The following is a 17,412-nucleotide window of genomic DNA, read 5'->3' on the forward strand; positions in this document are numbered from 1 at the left end:
CAGTAATAGGCCTTGGATTACTGCTGGTAATCCTGCCTTCCCCTTGTAGGGTTAGAGGAGGTCAGAACATGTGGCCTCCTTGGCGTTTTTGCAATGGGAATATTCAAATGATGTTCTGTTTAGTAGGTGAAATCATCTAAGAAATAAATCACCTTCACAGTAGCTTTTTGGCTAATGCTACTGGTTAATAACAAGTTGGAAGAAAAAGTCCCCTTAAAGCAGAAAAACTTTACACAATATACAGATGATAAATCCAGTCCTACAAATCTAGCTACACTAAATTCAGTTGTCCTACTACTTTTCAAAATGCCTTCTTAAGACTAAATTATAGGAAATCAGATTCAGAAGATCAAATAGAAATGATAACTGAGCTATTTTTTCCAACTGAGAAAATTTCATATAACACCCACAAGAACTGAAATATAATCTATATATGTCATTCAAGTGACATTTCAATGTTGACTATATGCTCACTGCACTGGCACTATTCATAGTTGCCTACTGGTTAAAGCACTCAGCTGCTAACTAAATGGTCAGCAGTTTGAACCTACCAGCTGCTCCACAGGAGGAAGATGTAGCAGTCTGTTACTTAAAGGTTACAGCCTTGAAAACCCTATAGGGTAGCTCTACTCTGTCCTATAGTGTCACTGTGAGTTGCAATCAACGAGTTTGGTTCTTGGTTCAGGGTTCAGTTCTGGATTTTTAATTTGCCTTTTTTTTTTTTTGGATCCACATCTTCAACTTTCACTCCAAGATAGACTTTGTATTTAAATACTCTGCGACTATGATCTAGTATTTAATAATAAAAAAAAAAAAAAAAAAAGGCTGGAAATATCCACTAAACAATGTGAGACTCAGAACGATGACTCCTTAACAGCGTATGGTAGGATGTTTTTACATGTATTAGCTGTATTTTGTGTCAGTTTGATGAGACTGCTGCTCCCTCTATCACAGATGCTGAGGAAACTGCAACCCTATAAAGGATTTGATATTCCAGTTTCTCATAAGAAGCTGCTCCTCATTTCCTTCACTTTTTACATTAAAGATAGATTCTACAACTGTGTTCTCAAATTTGGAAAAGACGTAAGTAAGACAGGCAGGCCAGTGTTAGTCTCTACAGCAATCACTTGTAGATTTTCAGAAAGATCTACCCACTTTAACTATAGAGACAACTCCTGCCCCTTGATCTAGTAAGAAAACCAGATTATCGTAATGGATCAGATTTACTATATTTTAAAAACTAGCAGGAAGCTATAGACACAGAACGTTCTAGATTCAGTAAATAAGGTTTCTGCAAAGAGTCAGATTCAATGCTCAATTTTAAATTATTAGAAAGGTCAACCAAAATGGAAAAGAAAATAGCTGCTTTACCATTTTAAAGTATTAAGGAAGGAAGCAGCAACTCAAGAAGTAATGTTTAAAATTAGTCTTTTAGAGTTCCAATAGCCAATGCACCCCTAAACTTGAGAGACTGTCACTGGTGACTATACATTCTGAATTTTAATGTTCCCAGTATCTAACAGAAAGAATCAGAGTAGAGGACAGCAAGAAGTATAAATTAAGTTTTTATATAACATTAAATAAACAGCCCAATGAAGTATAAATACATGAAAGAGGGGGAGAAAAGAAACCTTCTATATTTGAAAACGGCGACTTTAATTTTCTGTGCTCTTCTAAGATTTACACACACCACCCTTACTCCGTCCCCTCCAACACACACACACACACACACACACACACACACACAGAGACCGAGACAGAGAGAGATGCTATTTAGAAAATACAAACTGTATTCTGCTGTGCCGAAAGAACTCAGACATCCCATGATTTATCAAAATTAAAAGACAAGCCACTTAGGTGTACACAAAAACCAAAGTTTATTAGTGGTTGTGGGGGAGAATTAAGGGGAGGGGAAAAGGAGGACTCAGTGCTTATGAGACACTGTACTTCTGTTAAGGGTGATAGGAAAATTTGGAAACAGATAATGGTAATGACTGAACAACACAATAAACATAACGAATGTCAAGGAACTGTACATGTGAAAAATGTTGAAAAGGCAAAGGATCTGTTGCATATATATTTACCACAATAAAAAAAAGAGACAAGGAAGGATCTCCCCCTAAAACTGACACACAGTACAGCCCTGAGGAAGCCCTGAATTCTGATTCCCAGCCTCCAGAACAGCAGGACAATAATAAGCTGTTCTTTAAAGCCACCCATTTTGTAGTATTTTATTATAGCACCCCTAGGAAACTAACATAGTTATGCATTATATCTCAATGACAATGTTTTTAGAAAGTGAAAGAGGGAAGAAGAAAATAAAAGGGACAAGCCACAGTAGCAGCTATAAGATACTAATGCAAATTCAGACCTAATACCATATACTGATCTTCAAAAACTTTTTTTCTTTTAATTTTGGTGAAAGCATACAAAGACATGCCATTTTAATAATTTCTACATGTATAATTCCATAACTGAATTTTTAATAAAGTTATAGTTATTAGTTCTTATATTACAAATTCTTTTCTAATACATTTAAAATATCCATTTTTCTTGTAAAAATAATGAGCATGAAAAATCTTGGATGAAACAAATCTATAGAAACAAGATTTAAAAAAAAAAAAAAGCTGTCCATTTGAAAACAAACGCACTCAGGCACATATTGTTAAAAATGAAAAGGTTTTCTTCTGGGTTTTTTTTTTTTTTTTTAAGTTTTTCTCCAACCCTCCCCCACTGTAGTCCTTATTGAAAGCAAAATGCAATACTAGTCCGTCTTTTGGAATTTCCTGCCATCAGGATTCACCTAAATAAAATCACAATTACAGTAAGGATCCACAAAATAGTCACTTACCTACTACCATCCAGCAGATCACAATGTTCTACTCATCATTAAATTATATATACATGCATAGCTATAAAAAGATATAGATACAGCTCCAATTTACTTTTGGTATCCCTATCATAACGTCTGAGTAGTCTCTGGGTGATGCAAACAGTTAAGGTTCTTGGCTGCTAACTGAAAAGTCAATGGTTTGAGTCCACCCAGAGGAACCTCAGAAGGAACATCTGGCAATTTACTTCCAAAAATCAGCCACTGAAAACCCCAGGAAGCACAATTCTACTGACACATGAGGTTGCCATGAGTTTGGAATCAACTAGACAGCAATTGGTTTTAGTTATCACAACCTCTTAACTAAAGAAATACTTTGATGCAATTCCATGTACTTGGTACTCTATCACCAATACACTCTCTTTCCTAATGAAATTTCTTAATTCTAAGTAAAAAAATTAAACACTCTTCATCATCATCAGCAACCTGCCCAACTTGCTCTTATCCACAACATAAAGACCTTTTGTTTAAAGATTTAAGTATTTAAACTCTACAACATCTGACTTTTATAAACTTTTAGACCAGCAATTCACTTTGCACTAGATCCCTTGAGTTTTCTTATTTCACAAACGTGAATTCAGGAAAGTTCAGCCAATAACTAAAGTGAAGAAAAAAATCAATTTCATTCTATTTCTAGTTATTTTGGCCAATTATTTTGTGTTACCTTAAGAAGAGCATCAGACCAATGGACTGACTAAATGTTATCCTGCCATCCAACAGGTCTAATACATTGTGCATCACAGTGCAGTGAATATGTGAATAATCATCACTGTTTCTATTCATATTCCCAGTATAGTCCATGGCATGCTGAAATCATCCCTAACATAGCCTCAGTGCCACTGCAGAAAGAATAGAAATACATGATTCATCATTCTCCTTAAAAAAATCCCTTCCAGTGAGACAAAATTCACACTGTGGCATTCTTTTTACTCCAGAGTATAATATATTCTCATTTTGACTATAAATGGTAATTAAATAAGTTCTTAAATTCTGTAAGTTTAAAATTCAGTTTGCAAATACAAAAATACATACTAGCTCTAGAGTCTACAGAATCTAGACTCAAATGCTGATAATCCAACTAAAACCTAGCTGCTTCACAGAATAAATAGCATGGATTTTTTATTCATTAAATATATTACTACAGCATTAACCAAACCTAAACACACAGAAACTAGTGTTAGCAAAAAGAACACTGATCATTACAGAAAAAACAATAATGTGCTTTAGATAAAATGTCTGATGGCACCTATATTTCTATAAACCAATCCAGACTCCACAACTACTATAGCAATGAGAATTTTAAAGATGTCTAAGGCATGTAAATAAATTAGGTAAATTTCATACCTCGTGGTGCCACCACAAAATCATAATTATTGAGCTGGGTATAAGTCTGACCTGATTAGGATATTCTTAAATCTTTCTCCTATCCAAAAAATTTAACACTATCTGTTACATGTTTCAAGATTTATTATTTGTGATCACTATTATTAAAAATCAATCATATGGTCAAAAAGACACACCTATCATTTCAAAAAAGGGAAAGTAAGTAAATACAGAACAGAATGTCTGAAAATCAGTTCAGTCTGAAAACTGAAAAGTTAGGTTTTTGACAACTGCCAGCAGCCCCACAATGTGCTGGCCCTGTGCCATCATGGCCTGTTGCCAGCCTGATGTAGGATGAGGTTAAAAATAGCAACTAAGGAGCAGCTGGGACACACAGGTCCTTCTGACCTCAGCTTTATTTCCCTAAATCTGGGATGGGGGCGACAACTGCAGGGAATGAAGGGAATAGAATATACTCTTGGTTGGTATGTCCTACCTCGTCAGATTTCTGGCTTTATTTCTACCATTACCTCCTATTCCCCAACTCACCCTACCCCACCCCGCAAAGAAAGGAAGAGAGGCAGAGAAGGTAGGAGGGGATGCAGGGAAGGAAAGAAAGAAAGAAGATGAAGTTCTGAGACAGCCAGGTTCAGAGATCCTCCATCTCATGACATCAAGTCTTACTTGATTGTATCACAATCACAATGCAGCCATAAGTCACTTCGATCCTCAGCTTTACCAAGTCTACACAGAGTATAAATCAAAATCTTGGTAAGACTGGGCAGGCAACTGGGCTGAAAGGTATCAGACAAAAATTACCCACTGATATTTGGGGAGGGGAGGAAGAACTATAAAACAGCATCATGAGTACATGAATCCTAAGTACTAAGAAAGCTTGAAGATGGCTTATAAAATTAAAGTCTTTAACACCAGGGCTAGCATACCAAATAACTTACTCACAAATTAGATTTTAATTTTTTAGTATTTGAATTTTAGGATTTTATCGTTTGACAAGTATTGTAAAAATCAAGCCTATCTTTTTCACAAAAACGATAAAGAGGCAAAGGTTCAGCATGACCAATTAAGAATGTTCTCTTCAGCCTCTTAAGGACCTTTACTAAGAAAACCTAGGAGCAACACCAGAAGAGAGGTTCTAGGCCCTGCCTTTCTGGTGTATAGGGGTTAAGGCACTTGATTGCTAACCACAAGGTCAGTGGTTTGAACTTACCAGCTGCTCCGCAAAAGACAGACAAGGCAATCTGCTTCCGTAAAGATTTACAGCCTTGGAAACCCTATGGGGCAGAGTTCCATTCTGTCCTATAGGGTCTCTACGAGTCAGAACTGACTTGACAGAAATGGGTTTGGTTTTGATCTTTAAGGAATTCTGATGGCACGGTGGTTAAAGCACTCAGCTGCTAACCATAAAGGTCAGTGTTTTAAACCCTCCAGCCACTCTGTGGGAGAACGAAATGGCAGCCTGATTCTGTAAGATTTCAGCCTTGGAAACCATGTGGGGCAGTTCTACTAGTCTTACAGGGTATCACTATGTGTGGAACCAACTGGTTGAGCACTCAGCTGTTAACCAAAAGGTTGGTGGCTAGAACCCATGTGCCAGTCTGCTTCCATAAACATCACAGCAATGCAAACCTTTGGTGTAGTTCTACTACATCGTATAGGGTCACTATGAGTTGGATTCTATGAGATGTCAGCAGATTTGGTTTTAGGCTTATATTTCATCTAGGAGCCCTGGTGATCTGTTAAGTGCTCAACTGCTAACCAAAAAGTTGCTGGTCTCACCAGCAGCTCGGCAAGAGAAAAGACTTGGTGATCTGTTCCAGTAATAATTACAGGCTAGGAAACCCTCTGGGGTAGTTCTACTCATAACCCATCATCGTTACTTGTCAGAATCCACTCAACAGCATGCAACAACATACTTCATTTATAAAAATTCTGGCTACTGTCAGCAAGCATTTAAAAAGTACTACTTGGCACATAGAGAATTCTAAAGAAGTGTATCAATATAACTCAGAAAAAGAATTTCAAACTTGCTTCTATGAACTCATTCTACACACAATCTTCTTAGGCTTATCTTCTGTACAGTACCACCCAACATTAAAGATCTGACACCAATTAACAATAAAAAAATGCTTCAAGCAAACAGTCCTGTTAAATAAAACAGGACCAGGCAATGAGTCACGTGAATTTTAAGCACATTAATTCTCTAAATGAGCTTTCAATTTATCTGATCAGCTTACCAGTTAGTAACAGTTTAAATTTACTGACAGGTTCTACTGCATCCTTCCAATTAACATTAGTGGTAGCAGTGAGTAGAAATTGACATGATGACAACTAACAACTGTAACAGCAATTGCACAGATAAAACCCTCCCTTGTAAAAAAAAAAAAAAAAAAAAAGTCCATCTCTTTACCAGCAACAGATAAACTATAGCTATTAATCCTAACATTTTTAAAGGGCCTTAAAATGAGATAAATATGTAATTCCTTAAACAAATACTTTGAGAAAATATCTTTGCAGCACATATACACAATTAAATCTAACCTGCAAGTGATTCCTCTTTCAAAAGTTAGAAACGTTTCATGAAAGATGATTAAAATCTCCAGCACAACTATTCTCCAAGACAGAAATTCATTCATAAAAGGCATTTTTAAAATGCAGAACTTTTAAAGTTAAATTTTGAAAACATTTTAAGAAAAAAAATAAAATCACAGCTACGATCGCATTTAAAAATTCTGGCCAAGGTCAGTCACTCTAGAAAGCAGCAAGAAACTATAAACCTAAAGACGAACTGTCTAAAATAGTTAATGGTGATGCATCACAAGCATTAATGCTTAGAGGGTAAGAGCACCAACTCTCAAGCCATGGATCCAGCACCCTCATTTATCAGCTGTGCAATCTTGAGCAAGTTACTTACCATCTCTATGCTTCCTTTCATCATCTTCAAAATGAAAATAATAATGGTGTTTACTTTATAGGACTGTTGTTAAGAAATGCAAAGGGTTTAAAGCAGTATCTGATACATGATTAAGTGTATGAAAGTGTTAACTGTTATTATTCCTACCTACAACTAGTAAATGTTCTAGTAGTAGTAAGAGTCTCAACGCAAATCAAGTTCAGCTTCTGAAGAAGCCAAAAGTCCTAAATCATATAGAAAGCCTTTAAAGGTGAGAGAGGTTACTAATATTTTGAAGCAACATCAATTAAGTGGAAGAAATGTGTACCATTACATACATAAGGTGTATAGCTAGTTTTTTACTATCTATTGGGGGTGAGGGGTGAAGTATACTGGGGCAGGGGTGGAGGGAAACAGTGATAAATGTACAAAACAGGTCCTGAACAAACAGATACTGCTGGACAAGTTTTCACAGACTAAATTCGGAGCAGTCAAGTTTCTTACTGGGTATGAACTTGTGCTGTTCTGAATAAATATTTTCTATTTTCAGTAAGTTATCACAAGTATGCATACACATTCACAACACTTACACAACTGCAATATACTTTATACAGTCAGCAATGGTAACTAACCTTTAATTTTATTCTCATCTCAGAATATCACTACAATTTCCAAATATCTACAAATGTTTTTATACCACCATATATTTAGCATGCTAGAATCATTGCTGGACCGAAGTCATTAGAATTTAGCCTGGAATGAAAATCTATCTAGATACGCTTTATAATATTCAGTAAAATGTTAGCCAAATAATCTCTCCAACATCCAATATATTTACGTTTAAGAAAATGCTTCATTTCTGAGACTATCAAACATTCACAGAAAACTGCTTGGGCAGCCCAAGCAATTGTAAGGGGGGGGGGGCATGGACTCATGTTCAGCTTTGTCAGTTACTATACTATTCTGGACAATTACTCAGCACGCCTTGGCCTCAGTTTTTTCATCAGTAAAATGCAAGAAGCCAGAATTGGTATCTTTTTAGCTCTAAAATCTCCTTAAGTAAATAGCAACTATCTACGCAAGAACATTTTAGAAAAACAGCTTCTCCTCTTTTAGCATATTTTGTTTAAAGAAAAAATCCAAAAAAATGCCTCTGCATATGGTGGTCACTGGAATATACTTGGAATATACTGGAATATACTTGGCCCAGCAATACTCAAGATGACATCTGGGCTCATTTTTCTATTCTTTCCTGTTTGCTTATGAACACCAAATTCATTTAAAATGTACATACATACACACACACGTGTGTGTATGTGTGTGTGTTGTGTGTGTGCATATATATATATGAAAACCATGTACAAAGCATTTTCTTAGCAGAGCACAGGGCACTGAAGGGAAAAACTGAAAAGATACCAGGTTTTAAAAACAAACCCAACATGTTTTTGAGAATCTAACTAGGATTGAGAAATGTGAGTCTCTTTTCACAGGATAGACTATGCAACATGTTTTCCCAAATTATCATTTCAGTATTGATTTTGCCAAAGATTAAGAGGCTCATCATCCATTTAAAGGAAGGGATACCAAAGTTTTTCAAATTTACAGTAATCTCAAGACATTTAATTATGTCAAAAAAGAAACCAAGAAACTAAACTGGGTTTTTTCATTTTCAAAGTTATAGTGATTTGAAAGGTTAACAAAAAAGGATTTGAGGGTTTCATGCAGTTTATTACCATTTATAAACTGCTTGCTTATAATCCACTTTGTTTCTAAGATACTTATACTTACCTATAATCTATTTTCTTTTCTAGGATACCTATCTTGTTAAATGTTAACAGTTAAAGGTCAGCACCAGTATAAGTTTAATGCCCTAAAAACTTCTAACACTATATATATACATAAAATGTTAAATACATTTCTTAAAATAAAGGTACCAAACTCAATTTGCCTCAATGAATACAACTGATTTACAGTCAAAAATGCAAAGCAGCTAGGCTTGTGGAAATAGTACATATTCAATCATTAGATTTTTGTTAAGGGACAGCTCTCTTAAAAGAACACATTAGTTGTCCCTCTGCCACCACCCTGTTCATGGGACATATTACTAGCTCAAATAGCACATTCTTAACTAAACCATTAATATGAATCAGCAGAAAAGATATGCTAGCCTACGTCTTTGCAAATACAACATTTAGAGTTAGAATTGAGATAGCAATTGATAAGCCATTGTGAAAACTAAAATGGCCCAGGATAAACATCTCAAAAACTGGCCAGGGTAAAGTAAAGACAATAAAGACTTGAACTGTTCAATTAATCACAATAATTCTTCTAATTAAAGGACACGGTCTATAGGTATATTGATGTTTTAAAAGGAGTATCAAAGTTTCACATCTGCAAAAAGGATGAAATTCGATATACAGTGGAAATAAAACAGTGCTCTTTAATGCAAGGGTGTACTCATAATACAATTTTGTAGCAAGAAATGTTTGCTTAACCCAAATCTGTAATTCCTCCTTCCATTATTGGTAAAATCTTTTGCATACAAAAAACATTCTGTTCTCTAAACATTGAGATTTCCTCACTGGACCAATACAAACCATTTGAAAACTAGGTATTATAATGATTTCCAAGATTTCCTCACCTAAAATGGAAATTTTAACTTCACTCAGAATAATACTGACCACATGAGGTACACAAATACTCTCAAAAATGGATTATAAACAAATAAACAATTCACATAAAATGAACAATGTGATAAAAAATACAAATGTGAATAGCTTAAGAGTTTCTTCTTTTGTGCTCTACATTATTATTTTAACCTTAAAAAGGCAGTTGTTGTTAAGTGCTATTCGAATTGGCTCCAACTGATAGCAACCCTATGTACAACAGACTCAAACACTGGGTGGTCAAGCACCATCCTCACAATCCTCGCATACCTGAGCCCATCGCTGCAGCCACTGTGCCACTCATCTTGTTGAGGGTTTTCTTCTTTTTCACTGACCCTCTACTTTATCAAGCACGATATCCTTCTCCAGGAACCGATCTCTGACAACATAACCAAAGTAGGTTAGATGAAGTGTGGCCATTCTCACTTCCAAACAGAATTCTGGCTGCACTTCTTCCAGGACAAAGCTATTTGTTTTTCTAGCAGTCCATAATATTTTCAGGATTCTTCGCCAATACCATAATTCAAAGGCATAAACTCTTCTTCAGTCTTCATTATTCATTGTCCAGCTTTCACACTCATATGAGGTGATCGAAAATACCATGGCTTAAGTTACAGGAGCTCTGGTGGTGCAGTATCTAACGCATTTGACTGCTAACCACAAATCCACCAGCCACTCCACAGAAGATGAGTCAATCTAAAAGATCTACTGCTTTGGAAACCCAGTGGGGGTCACTCTGAGTCAGAATTGACTTTTTTTGTTGTTTTTCACTTTTGGGTTAGGCACACCTTAGTCTTCAAAATGCTATCTTTGCTTCTTAACACTTTAAAGAGATCTTTTGCAGATTTCCCCAGTGCAATATGATGTTGGATTTCCTGACTGCTGCTTCCATGGGTGTTGATTGTGGATCCAAATAAAATGAAATCCCTAACAACTTCAATCTTTTCTCCATTTATCATGAGGTTGCCTACTGGTCCACTTGTGAGGACTTTCGTTTTCTTTACATAGAAGCGTTATCCATACTGAATGAAGACTGTAGTCTTTGATCTCTCTCCATCAGTAAGTGCTTCATGGCATCTTCACTTTCAGTAAGGCTGTGTCATCTGCAAATCACAGGTTGTTAATGAGTCTTCCTCCAATCCTGATGCCACATTCCTCTTTATACAGGCAAATATGGAAAGGATGGGGCCACCTACTTCTGAAAAAACTGGTCAATGAAAACCTTACGAATACCAGTGAAATCCTGGAAATACATTCTATGAAATGTATTATCATCAAGAAAAAAAACAAAACACACAATTCTGAAAGTGCATTTAGAATCACATACAGGAGCTCTGGTGGCATAGTGTCTAAGGCGTCTAACTGCTACTCAGAAGGCTGGCGGTTCAAACCCACCAGCCACTCCTCAGAAGGAAGGTTGAGCGATCTACTTCTGTAGTGGTATCGCCTCGGAAACCCAAGGAGAGGTCGCTATGAGTCGGATTCGACTCGAGGGCAGTGAGTTTGGTTTTTGTATAGAAATCTTCAGTCTATAAAAAAAATTCTAAATACGCTAAGAAAGATGAATAAATTATCTCACTAAAATGTTTTATCCATTTTAATTTTATCAACGATCCCTTTTTACTGCATTGTCCAAAAAAAAAAAAAAAAACCACAAAACTCATTGCCATTAATCAATTCTGACTCATAGTGACCCCCTTTGGGTTTTCGAGATGGTAAATCTTTACAGAAGTAGACTGCCCACTTTTCCTTCTGCAGAATGGCTGATGGGTTTGAACCACCAACCTTCTGGTTAGCAGTCAAATGCGTTAGGCACTATGCTACCAGAGCTCCTACTGCATTGCCACGCCCTTTATAAATAAATAAATAAAAAGGCATGAATCTGAAAAAAATCTTCAGAATGTTTGTTTTTGTTAGTTGCTATTGAGTGAGCTCCAACTCACGGCACCCTGAAGTATAACAGCATGAAATGCTGCCGGATTCTGTGTCATCTTCACCATCAGAAGTATGTTTGAATCCACTGCTGCGGCTATCGTGTCATTCCATCTCACTGAGGGTTTCCTTTAGTAAAGAATTAACCAAATTTTTTTCTCCCAAAAGTAACCAGCCCAAAAATAAAGAGAGAAACTTCTGAGCATCTAAGTAATGCTTACAAATGTCCTTCTTTTCAAAGACTGAAAAACCAAAAATCAAACTCACTGCCATCAAGTTGATTCTGACTCACAGCGAACCCCACTGGGTTTCCAAGGTGGTAAATCTTTACGGAAGTAGATTCCCTCATCTTCCTTCTGTGGATCAGTTGGTAGGTTTGAACCAGCAACCTTCTGGTTAGTGGTCAAATGCCTTAGGCACCACACCACCAGAGCTCCTTTTTAAAAGACGAAACCAGAAGAACCAAACCCAGTAACTAGTCAGCCATAAATGAAGAAACTGTTTCAGAACAAAAACAAACAAAAAATAATGGGAAGCAAGTACTCAGGAAGAAAAGAGGCACACTATACACACACACACTTCTAAATTTAAACAATAAAAAAAACTCAAGAACAATTTTTCCAAAAATTTTTTTTATTACAAAAGTATATTTTAAGAAAAATCCAACCATCCAGATAGGCATAAGTATAAAGTACACCCACCCCCTAAACCTTGCTCATTTTGCTTGACCCTTCCTCTCCCATCAAACCATAACAACCCTACAGGACAGAACAGAATTGCCCCTTAAGTTTCCCAAGGCTGTAAATCTTTACAGAAGCAGACTGCCCCTCGTCTTTCTTCCGTGGAACAAGCGATGAGTTTGAACCACCCACCTTTTGGTTAGCAGCTGAGTACTTAAGCACTGCACCACCAGAACTTCCTCCCCTTGGTTGTTTATATAGCCTTCCAGACATGTTTAAACCATCTATGTGTATCTTCTTTATATTAAATACAAGTAACATATTATATGAATAGTTCTTGACTTGATTTTTCAATTAAATACTCTAGTTACCTTTCCTTGCCAGTATATACAAATCTACTTTGTTTTTCATGGTTACATAGTATTCCACTAAGCCCTTAGCCAGTTCCCTTCTGGCAACAAACTCAGGTTGATTCCAGCTTTTCAGTACAGGCAGTTTTGGACTACATGAATTCTGTGCCTAAGTCTGTCTTTAAATGTAATTTATATGTAAGCCAGAACAGTTACATATATTGTGTCCAATATCCATTAGTCAAACATTTGTCTCAGTACACAGTGTAGTGTGCCTTTCCATGCATAAAAAACATGAAAGAAATAATTCCAGATGCACTAACACATCTTTAACATTGTTTTGATGCACGTTGCAAAGTAGCACTCATTTGTTAATGAAACATGGTTCGTACCTCAAATTTTTACCATGATAAGCTTTACTGGCTAGTTCGTTACTGGTTTTCCATAAGTTGTATTTAAGTTTGTAAACCAGTGACCGCCTGTATTAGAAACCACAGTGCAATGAGGAGCGCTGTACAGAACATCTTTGCGCATTAGTTTCAATATATCCATAAGCTAAATTCCTAGAAATAACACCAAGAGACTGTGCCAAGCAGCGGTACAGAAGGCAGCCTCTTCTTCATTTCCTCAACTAATTATGGGTATAGTGCCTACCTATCTTTTAGCCTATGCCAATGTGGTGAACAAAAATAACTTGTTTTCACTTTTATCTCTTTATATAAAAGTTAAGATTTTTTATATTTATTAACCATTTGTATTTCTTTTCCTGTGAAACATGATGCCCATTTTTCTATTGAGTTAATTCATTCTCCTTTTTTTAATTGATTTGTAATTTTCTGTCAAGAAAATAAGCCTTTGTGGTCCAATAGAGCCTGGTGGAACCACTGACACTATGGTCCCTAGCTGCCCTTCAGGTCTGGAATTGAACCCACAACTGTGGTTTCCAGCCAAACAAAAGACAGGCATATGAGTTGAACATTTACCTCAAGTAGATACACTCCTTGGAGAGAACAATCATGGGAGAAAGAAGGGCTGCTTATGCACAGGGAGACAGCTCGGGGCAGGAGTCCATGGATGGATGGACACAGGAAAGAGATTAACCATGGGGAGGAAGTGCTAGGGGAGCTGTTGCATTGTGGTAAACTGTGGCCAATGTCATGAGACAAAGTATATGTGAACTGCTGTATGGAAAGTGAATTTGCTCTGTAAATCTTCACCCAAATCAGAGTTTAGGGAGGGGAAAAAAAAAAAAATCAGCCTTTGGTCAAATGTGCTACAACACTTCATGAAGTTAACTGCTTGACTCAGTTTATGTTACTGGCCCTACAGAAATATTTATGTAATCAAATATATGTGTCTTTTCTGTTATATCTTAAGTTTCAAGTTGTATTAGGGAAGCTCTTCCCAGATGTCCCCAAATTTATGACTTTTAAACCACTACTTAAGTCATGTTGATAAGTACCTTCAGAGACAGCTCCCTTCCAATATCATTAGTTTAAAAAATAAGCCAACACCACTTTCCCTGAAACTTTTCTATAGGCTACTGATGGACCACTCTGCTCCAATTTAACACTGCTTACAGCTACTACGCCAAAGGTCTAACTTTTGAGTAGATTTAATTTGTCAAGTGCCAATCCAATCCTTACTAATCTTAAACAATGTAAGTATAAAACAAAGTCCAACAATTAAATTTTCCCTATCATAACTATAGTCATGTCTACAAAAGTCAATGGATACTTCCTGTATAAACAAACTTGTAATTTTGCAGTATCAGAAAACTGCTCATGGTGCTATCAACACACTATTCAGTTCTTTTACATTTCAGGTTCTCAAACAATGACATTACTACCTTAAGTCACAAAATGATCAAATGAGCCTCTTGAATTATGATGCCAATTCCAATCACCACTTAAAACTAAAATAGATTGTTAATCTAGTCACCTTCTCCCCATTTCCTATCAAGAAAAAAAAAAAAAAATTCTGGCCATAACTTTTCTATCTCATAGCTGTGCCAGCTGCCAGGCATTTAAAAGCCTTCCATCTCTTAAGCTGACTGGCACAACAAGTAATACAACTTGGAAGTTAAGGAAACTGGCAGAACTCAGAGAGGAAAAAAGAATATTTTCCATAATTTGTCCAGCACTTGGTTAGCACTATGTAAGTGCTTCCAAAGTGGTGGTCAACTCTGCAAACTCTTAAGAAAAGCATGAAGCCACTTCATATCAACTCCATTCCCTGGCCTCCTTCCCCTTTGGAGATTATACAAAAAGTTACTATTTTCTTTTACAACTACTCACTCAGGCCTCTTCCACTGAAGAAAGCAGGCAAAGCCCACGCTGAGTGTCTGTCTCCTAGAGAAGATTGCATCTTTTATTTATCGCCCCTTGGCTTTATTTTCACAGTGAATTCCTAGCTTAAATGCAATCAGCCAAGAAACCCTCCCTATGTGCTCTCCTGTCATTCCTCATTGCTTGCAAGCAGAGTCAAGCACAGAGAAAGAAAAAAAAAGAGGAAAAAAAAATTCAACATTGCCAGCCAAGCCATAAAAATTCGCAGACTCTCGTTTGCTATACTGGGAAACCATAGATGTGTTTCAATCTGTTTCAAACCGGCAGGAAACAAGGGGGGGGGGTGTATAACTTGAAAGAATGTTAATTAGATTAAAGGGGGGGGTGAATGCATAGCCTCAAAAGCAGAACCCCCTCTAAACAGAAAGATTCTGAGCCTCGAAAAGGCAACACTGGAGGCTGTCTTTCGAAAATAAATGACCATGCAGAAAATCACGTTTGCAGATTGCATTAGAATTCAAATTAACCAGACAGGATTAAAACAAATCTTAATTCTCTCTTGGGGCCCCTATCCAAACTCCCATCCCACTTTCAAAGACCAGAAAGATAAAAGGAACTGAAGACAGAAAGAAAGAAAAGATTAAGTTAAAATCAAAGAAACAGAGATGTTTCCAAATCGATTCCCATTCATTCGGCACCGTGATTAACCACTACAATTCAAAGTAGGCAGTAACATGGGAGGGGGTAGAAAATATGCCGTTTGTAACCAGGAGAAAAATATGGGGAGAGCAGAGTCTCACTATAGCATTGTTCTTTTCAATCCGGCTCAAACATCTCCATAGCTGCAACTGAAAGACATCAGAACAGATTTAAAAAAAAAAAAAGAAAGAAAGAAAGAAAACGTATATGGGGGAGGGGGGGCTTTAAAACTGGGTATTTGAGAAAACTCTCATGGTCTGTCAGAGAAAGGAGGGTTGTGCAGCTTTAAATCACAAGTCCTTCTCTCGCCTTTGTCAAATATCTTCTACTTTACAAGCCCTGAAAAGAAATAAAGAGACTCTTTTGTTTGGTTTCCCCTTTTCGGAGGGTGACAGAAAACTGAAAAGGGCACAAATAAACATGAAAATGAGAACAAAGTGCTGGGTCCTGTCCGGCTGCTCTGCGACCGCACCGGGAGCGGCAGCGAAGCCTCTCCGCCTTGCGCTCCCGCAGCCAAAGGCTGCGAGAGAAAGATCCGTAACTGGTCACCTCCGTTCGCACGGAGGAAGACGACCTCAACACCCATCGCAAACAAAACAGAGATAGGAGGCACTCGAGGCACCGCCGCGGCCCGCAGAGACACCGTCTGGACCCAAGCCGACAGAGGAGCGACGCGCAAGCGGCTTCTTCCCAGGCTCGCGCCTTTAATTCGGGGGCGTCCTCAGGAGCTGAGATCCCTCAAGAGCTGGGTCCACCCCCGCCGCCACTCTCCTGCGCTGCTCGGGAGACAGGCGCGAGAAAAACCGTGGGGGTGAGACCTTTAAATCCCGGAGTGGCTGGCGGTGCCCGCCTGGGCCAGACGCCGCAGCGACCCAGGAACATCGCGGTAGGCTCGCCCGTCGAGCTCCTAAGAGCTGCCGAACGGCATTAAATGTATTTCCCTCCCCTCAGATCGCGGGGGGCGCAAGGGAGTGAAGAAAAGAGAAAGAAAGAGTGAGCGACTAACAGGGGAAAGAAGAGCGCGGAGCACGGCCGGGCTGCTGGCTCGGCCCCGGCCGGCATTGTCTGTGTGGCCCGCGCCCCCTCCCCCGCCCCGCACGGCCCCGCCACACACACCCTCCGCCGGAGCCCGGCCGTACCCCCGCGCCTTTGTCCAGATCCTACCCCTAAAAAAAGAGCAGCCCTCCAGGATATGCTCTTAGGGAGGAGGGCGGGGAAAGAAGAGCGAGCTAGGGGCATCCGATATCCACCCCGCCGACCCCGCGGTGGGGCGCGTCCTGCTGATTCATTTCCCACTCGCGCTGGCCCGTCCGGGGAGACAGGGGGCGGGGAGGAGCGGAGAGGAAATGGGCGCTCCGCTCGAGAGGACTGTCCGGGCCAGTGAGGGGACCCGGCGGGGGTGCTGGGTGCGCGCCCGGTTGGGGGAGGATCCGGGGAAAGAACGAACGGCCCCCCAGAGGGACTGACAGACGGACAGACGGCCCTGCGGCTGCCCCGTGACTCACCGACTTGCAGGACGTTGTCGACGCAGCCGCTCTCCAGCAGCGCGATGCCCCGGCGGAAGGGCAGCCGCGTCTCGTCGCCGCCGTCCGCCGCCCCAGGAGCCCCAACCGACGGGGCCCCGGTCCCCGCGGCGGCAGCGGCAGCGATAGCAGCGGCCGAAGTGGCGGCCG

The 17,412-nt window shown here is 38.9% G+C and overlaps 1 protein-coding gene across 1 annotated transcript in view; it reads right to left on the reverse strand.

Annotated features, from left to right (window-relative positions):
- The window catches only part of ZSWIM6 (zinc finger SWIM-type containing 6), a gene marked incomplete at its 5' end in the record, with an annotated part of 330,519 nt that extends 313,109 nt beyond the window's left edge, over positions 1-17,410 (reverse strand). The window contains one exon of the mRNA XM_007951560.2: positions 17,245-17,410. Within this exon, the coding sequence (XP_007949751.2) occupies positions 17,245-17,410 (166 nt within the window). The remainder of the gene's footprint in view (positions 1-17,244) is intronic.
- Between the last annotated feature and the right edge of the window lie 2 nt (positions 17,411-17,412).

Source organism: Orycteropus afer, unplaced genomic scaffold, assembly GCF_000298275.1.
Source record: "Orycteropus afer afer isolate SDZICR_OR568_19922 unplaced genomic scaffold, OryAfe1.0 scaffold00298, whole genome shotgun sequence".
NCBI lineage: Eukaryota > Metazoa > Chordata > Mammalia > Tubulidentata > Orycteropodidae > Orycteropus > Orycteropus afer.